General features: G+C 40.7%; 1 protein-coding gene across 3 annotated transcripts in view; it reads right to left on the bottom strand.

Annotated features, from left to right (window-relative positions):
- Positions 1-246: 246 nt before the first annotated feature.
- tab3 (TGF-beta activated kinase 1 (MAP3K7) binding protein 3) overlaps positions 247-7195 on the bottom strand; it is a 15385-nt gene continuing 8436 nt past the window's right edge. For 2 of the 3 annotated variants that reach the window (XM_032525243.1, XM_032525244.1), the window contains exons 4-7: positions 6771-6931; positions 6236-6329; positions 3385-3468; positions 247-1170 (exon numbers count right to left, since the gene is read on the bottom strand). In XM_032525243.1, coding sequence (XP_032381134.1) covers positions 1025-1170; positions 3385-3468; positions 6236-6329; positions 6771-6931 — 485 coding nt within the window. In that variant the 3' untranslated portion in view covers positions 247-1024. The remainder of the gene's footprint in view (positions 1171-3384; positions 3469-6235; positions 6330-6770; positions 6932-7195) is intronic. The other variant, XM_032525245.1, reaches the window with a different exon arrangement.

Consider the following 7195-nt stretch of genomic DNA (forward strand, 5'->3'; position numbering starts at 1 on the left):
GAGAGGTAAGACTTGTGGCGGCAGAAGACCTACAACAGTAATAACCGTCTCCTCAAACCTCATATCACATGGTTAAAGACTTCTCCAACTTCCTATTGCAACATTAGTGAAAATGAGCGTGTGCATGCCCTACATTTTGCTGCTGTATTTCTGATTCCCCCTGGTTTGATAACTTACATAATAAACATGTACTGGAAAAAATAAAAAGGTGTGTTGATTCATGTGGGGAAAAAGCAAAATCTGTGAATTATTAAAAAAAAACTATGCAGACATGCCAGCTGTGCATGGCAAAGTCACATAGAATCAGCTCCTTTATTAACTACAGCAAGTTGAGGCATTTGCACAGGAAATTAACATCTTCTGAAGACAATACACGGTGGCATAATATGCATAAAAGTAACAGGAATATACTCCTATGCAAATGTCTTTAGTGTTCATCTTTCAGTGAAATCAGCTCTAATACAGAGCCTAATACAGTGTACAGTCTACATTTCGCATTAGTCAGAATGTATATACCATTGCTTTCATTGTTCCACTGTCAGAGAGGGAGTTACAGGTCCTAGATTAAAGTGGAGGTGCCTGCATTTTGAGTTCAGGAATGGGAGCAGTTGTGTAAACAGAGCAGTCACTGTTTCTGCGTGGAATGTTCTCTAGGTAAACTGTAGCTCCTTCTCCTCAATTGCTTCAACTTTTTTGAAGCTGCGACTCAGCAACTACGAGAGTTGCAATGTGTCATGTCACTCCCTCTTTTGTACTTTTGCCATGAGAAGAGTCTCCAACTGTCCTGAATAAGAATCCTCCAATTTAAAAAAAAGAGTCAAAGTGCACAGGAGTAGTAGATGGGAGCAGGGCAAGTGGGCAGAGAGGGATAGTAGCTTCCTCAGCAGGTAAGAGGAGCTTATATATTGATCGACAGGCAAAGACCTCTAGACAGAATCTGCAAATTTTGAAGGAATGGGTCTTATATTATCCAAGGATTGGCTTGGGATAGGGCAGGGGTGGGTAATACAGCACAGCGCTAAGCTCAGGTGTAGCGCGGCATCTCGCACTGTTCACAGCGATTGAGTGCAGGGTGGTTGAGGAAGGTACAGCTTTCACAGTTCCACTGGGCACCTTCAAAGTCCTCGTCCCTCTGGGGCCCTGGCACTGGCTTGGGGACCTGCTCTGCTTCTGACAAAAACAGAGGAGAGAAGCAGCACATGAAAAAGGTTGTTTATTCATGTGAGTCACTCAACACTAGGCCTGCACGTTTAATCGTTGTAAAAATCCATCTTGATTCACCCTGTTCAAGATTTAATTTTTAAATAACTTTGATTCTCATTTATTTTACGAGCCGACTACATCACAAACGCTACTACCTTCTTCTGTGAGTTTTAAACATAGACTGTATAAAATAAGTTTTAAAGTGCTGCAATGCTCTCCCTTCTCTTGATTGAAGCCTCTATGTTTACAGGCTAGTGGGGATGTGCAATAGGTGCCAAAAAAAATATCTATGTTTGAAGAGTCACATGATCGGCTGGACAGAGATGGCAGCTGAAAGTGTAGCTCCTGGCCCAACTTCCCAGCCGACATCCCCATTATTAAGCAGTTTAAATATTTAGGCATTAAGGTCTTCCCCTGCTTAAACCAGATTATTAAACATGACATGAATTTAAAAGATTTGGAAAAGTGGATGGGTCTTCCCATGTTGATTCAAGCCCGTATCTCGGTTGTTTAATGTTTCACCCGGGGTCAATTTTGAGAGCTCTATCCTACCTCTCCTCTCTTTCTGCTGTCTACTGGCGTAAATTACAATCAGCGCTATCTAAATTTATCTGGAAAGGCAAGCGGCCACAACGTAAGATGTCTAGAGAGGAGGAAAGGGAATGGTGGCCTTTCAGTTCCCAACTTTAAACATTATTTCTGGTCCTTTGTGTTTAGACCCCTCCGTACTTGGTTTAATCCAGATGTGTCTGTTTGCTGGGGTACCTTAGAAAGTGCTATGACAGAGGCTTGGTCACTCCATGATGTTCTTTTTCACAATGTTTCTAATAACAGTGCCAGCTACGCGTTGGCCCCCTTATCTCTCATCTTATCAAAACTTGGAGGTTAGCTGAAACTGGCACTCTTTTCCCCCATTATTCAATAATATAGCACTCCTGATTGGTGGGAGGCCAATAACAACCCCACAATGGGAACAAAAGGGAGTTCATCATCTAAAAGACATTTTTGGTGAGGTTGGCTTGTTACCCTTCTCTGACTTACCACGTGTATTTAGTCTCCCACGTTCCTCTTTTTTCTTTTACAAAGTTACTTACTGCGGAGCCTAAAAACTGTGGTATGGTGTCTAGGCTTTATAAGTTCTTACTAATATCTGGCAGCACTGCCCTTACTATTGAGAGGATCTGGGCAAATGATTGACCAGGCCTGGGTATCAATCTTGACTGGCATAAAGTATGGTCTAGCATTCCAGAAGTATCATGCAATCCAGACCATCGGCAGATTCACTACAATTTCATACATAGGACATATCTCAACCCCGTGAAAATGCACCACAGGAAAATAATTAATAGCCTAATCAATGTCTTGATTCTGAATGACCTGTCAGCCTTTCAGCTCTCTGGGATTCAGAAATGTGTTGTATTTGCTGGACTTGCAAAGAAAATGATTGCAGCCCGTTGGAAACTACCCCACAACCTGTCTATCCGCATGTGGACCCTTTCCTACTTGGATGTATTGTATATGAGACTTTCCAATGCACGGATTAACGGAACGCAGGGAAAAACACTGAACACTTGGCGAAGAATTGCAGACTCTGTGAGGTCCGGACTGTAGCCTTTTGCTATAGCCCGGACCACTTATTTGCACAGGTGTTTGGTCCCTTGTCTTGTGTCTGTGTGTCTGTGTGTGTGTGTGTGTGTGTGTATGTGTGTGTGTGTCTGTTTCTGCTTGTGTTGTTGTGTCTCCCTCCCTCCCGTTTTCCCTCTCTGAGTTTATTTATTTTTAATTTCTTTTTTAATTCTTCCCTAAATCGTGTAGGCCTACAACACACGTGCAAGACATGTACTCAAGCATCAACCAATCAGTATAAATGTTGACAGACATGGGCATTCACTAAATAACAAGGTTTCACATCCAGTTGTCATGTGGACACTTTTGTGGAGACTGACACTCACCAAAATCAAGTAAGACAAAATGCTGTATACAGGATGCAAACTCATCAGGGATAAAAAAGGTGACAAGGATGAAGTGAAACTCATCTGTGTCTTGGCAAGAGTATGAACATACGATTCTACCCTGTAGAACATCAATCACGTATTTTCTTTTCTTCTTTACTGTACATACCCTCATGAAAATGTCTCATGACTCACTTATGTTATGAAAGCTGAGCTGAAAAATTCTCACCTTTCTTTCCAGGTTTGGGCGGCACAACTGGACCGGGCTGTATGTTGTCATAAAAGTTGTTCATTGCTTTTGGATCAAACTTTCCTGTGGAGGAAAGCAGAAACAAGATACAGATGTTTGTTAAGAAGTGTCCATCCCAACCAGAGGTCCAATCAGTCCTATCAGTTTCCAGCTATTCTCTATGAGCCTCTTGAGTGACTGACGTGTTTAGACCAACGTACACATTATAGCATCTTCATTCATTGCAAAGCAGAAGAGGCAAAAAGCTAAATTTGGCTCAATTTTGGCTGCGGTATAATAAAACATTATCTGACTACACACTACTTGTGCCAATCAAATACATGCAAGTGCATGCACATTCCTGTTAGACTCATTTGTAACTTGAACACTATTGTTTACTTTAGGATCTTCAAGACAGAGATTGGTGAAATAACTGTTGCTGTAATGACTTTCTGGAGTTGTAAAATCCTGTCCCATGGCATTATTAAGCGCTGTGCAGTGTTTTGGCATCCAAAAAGCTTTGAATTCATTGATTCATTACTCATACTGACCATCCTGGATTGTATTTAATCTTCTCACTGGCACCAGAAAGAAGCAACACGGTCCAACCAACCCAGCCCTTTGTGTTTTGGTAATGCAGCGCTTAAGTTGGTCTAAATGGCTACTAGGGAAATCATCAATGCTGCAATAAGTAAGGCTATTCAAGCACTATTGACACATCTAAAAGGATTTGGCCAGGAGATGATGCTTTAATTTTTGGTTTTGGCATGTCTTCACCTGGACACGAGAAACAAATTTTGAACAAAGTTAACTGCAACTTGAAAGCTCCCTCTTGCAACTCTGGATTTCACTGTCTGCTCAGAGGCATAGTTGTATCAGCACCAAAAAGAAATATAGTCCTAAAACAGTTACAAGCTCACAGTCAGATGTTTAACTTGATTTTCTGATTTATTTTTTCACCTGGATGGAATTTTTTGCTAGCTCAATAAGCTGCTTTGTAAAGCTGGGCTCCAAGAGGCACGCACAGATCACTCACACGCATTTCTGTTTTACAGTGGCTGTTTGTCACAACAATGACTACAATTAACACCATTTTCAGAGGCCTATGTCAACATCTGTCCATTCGACTTTTCTCTACAACTGTGAATTTTGGCTATTGAAAAATTTGGTCATAGCCCCAAATATCAAATAACAGTAGTCCCAAAAACTAAAAAGCCGACAAAGTTAAAAGAATTTGTTTATATAACAGGAACAGTAATAAACTTGAAACTTGAACTGAACACTTTAACATTGAAAGAAATGCAATGCACTCAAGTATATCAGTATCAAGTATAAACCTAGGGGCTGACCAGAAAAAACAATTATTTAGCAGCAGCTTTTTTTTGCTGAAAGTTCCGATTTTTCCTTGACGGAGTAGGCCATCCTCAAAAGTGTGAGAGGGGAACTGGTGAGTAAAGTCAGCATTCAAAGGCAAAGGCTCAGAGGAAAGACATTGTGTGTGTGTGTATATTTATATATAGTGAAGCACCCAGGGAGGAGTTTTTTATATATATATATATATATATATATATATATATATATATATATATAAAAACAACAACAACAACAACAACAACAACAACAACTCCTCCTCCTCAAGTGTTTCACCATTTGCAGCTTTATTGCAGAGTTGCAAGAGAAAGCCAGTGTTAAAAACAACTTGCATACATGCAGGGTCCTGAATTGGCACCCGCTACTCGCCAAATGCAAGTAGAAATCTATGTTGGTGGATAAAATAAATGAGGTCAGCCGCCACTGGCGGGTTGCTCACATAGGACTTCACTACAAACGGTCATCACCACAACACATTAGTTGATTGACCGCGTTTTGTTTTGCATCGACTCTTCACACTGGTGGCGACATGCAACGTATGACTATGCTTTGACCCTCACTGTCCACCGTTGCTACGCTTACTTTATCAAGCCAGGTACCACAGACGAGAATTTTTGCGCTAACCGCAAAGAGTCTGCAAGTATGTGGCAATACATTGCCGGAGTACACCAACCTAAAAGGAAAAATGAAGAGCACAGTGGAAGTGCGGTTAAAATAAAATGTACATAGAAGTGGCGCTTCACAGTTAAGGGGGTGAGGAAAGATTGGCTTTTTATGACAGCAACACCAATATATTGAGCTGCAGGTACTTGACAAGTAGCAACTGCTCTTTTGTTTGTGTTGATTTTTATTATATGGATGGCTGGTTGAAAAATATCTTGGCCGGTAAATTGTTTACCAACCACTGGCAAATAGACCAAAACGTTATTAGCCAGTGTTTGCCAAAAGACATTTGGAAGACTGAAACTAAGTGGAAGAACGCTCCACTAATTTTCTAGGAAGACCACAATCCAAATGTTCAGTGGCACTGGGTTGACTGCAAGTAAACTGGTCACACTCATGAGCCTGCTGCTGGTTTGACTGTTTAATCTTCCAAAAACAGCACTCCTGGTAAATATATAAATCACTGCAAGTCATTTCCTTACAATGTGATTCAGGGCATATTAAGGCGATGCTGTTATTAATTACGTAATCAACAAGGATCACGTACCAGCCAAACACTGTGCATGGGCCCAGTGAGGGTCAACCTTGGATCGGCCCGTGTCCTGTCATGGAACAGCCAGTCATTTTAGAACACTTCATCTGTATGCAGTGTGATGGAGCCTCATCCATCACTTTGGACCCAACTCTGTCTGCTTCTGGGCTTGGCTCTTTCAAGATCAATGCTTTCAAATAAATCAGAGATACACTTCAAAGGTTTATGTGTAGGAATGTGCATGTGTGTGTGTGTGTGTGTGTGTGTGTGTGTGTGTGTGTGTACCTCTAGACTGCAGTAGATCTGTCTCCTTCAGGGTACAGTCGATATCAATCTGAAGCTGTCTGTTCAGACTCCGCAATCGGGTCATCTCTTCAGGCTGTAGCAGTCGCAAACACACAACCCAGTTAAAGTAGACAAAAATAAAAACCCAAATATTCCCCATCCTTCCCTTTAAACTTTGTCTTGCCGGTCAGAAATTGTTTTAAACTTCATTTTGTATGATACAATAGAGCAATTATTTCTTACTTTTGCATTTTGGCTGCACCTGGAATACTAAGTGGAATAACGTTTGATTGTTTTTAAGATCAATTAGATCTGAATTTGTTCTGCCTTTTGAACAGCATACATAACTAAGTCCAAAGCCTGCTTCAAATCCAGAGTTAGGCAGGATTACTGTAGCTGCTATAGCCTACAGAGTTTTCATGACTATGGAATTAAAACATTCCAGAAGTGGAATTTGTGAAATAATCATTTAACAGCATTTTGTTATACTTTGTCTTTTGTGAGCATGTGAAAAAGTCTCAAAATTAGTCCTTACTCTGGGTATAAGACCGGAGGAGTTGACTCGTCGAAAGCGTCTTTGAAGGGCATCATATTCCATATTGTTGACATCGGCCTTCAGGTTCTCTAGTTTCTGCTTCTCCAGTAGCAGCTCCTTCATTAGACGCTCCATCCTGGCCCGCTGGTGGAGCAGGAGAGCTGGAGGGAAACACACCAAAAACAAAAGGGTTGAAATCTCTGGGGAGAAAGTGTCAAATATGATAGCAAATTATGCCAACCTGCTCGCCACTAAACACCACAAATTGATGCTCATGCATCACTTAATAAACACTTCTTTCTCATAGTTTGAAAAAATATGGATTACTGTCAATTATGTTAGGAACACCTATCAATGGAAAGCACACAACGATGCAGTATATATATATATATATATATATATATATATATATATATATATATATA

The sequence above is a fragment of the Etheostoma spectabile genome, chromosome 9 (assembly GCF_008692095.1).
Source record: "Etheostoma spectabile isolate EspeVRDwgs_2016 chromosome 9, UIUC_Espe_1.0, whole genome shotgun sequence".
In the NCBI taxonomy this organism is placed as follows: Eukaryota; Metazoa; Chordata; class Actinopteri; order Perciformes; family Percidae; genus Etheostoma; species Etheostoma spectabile.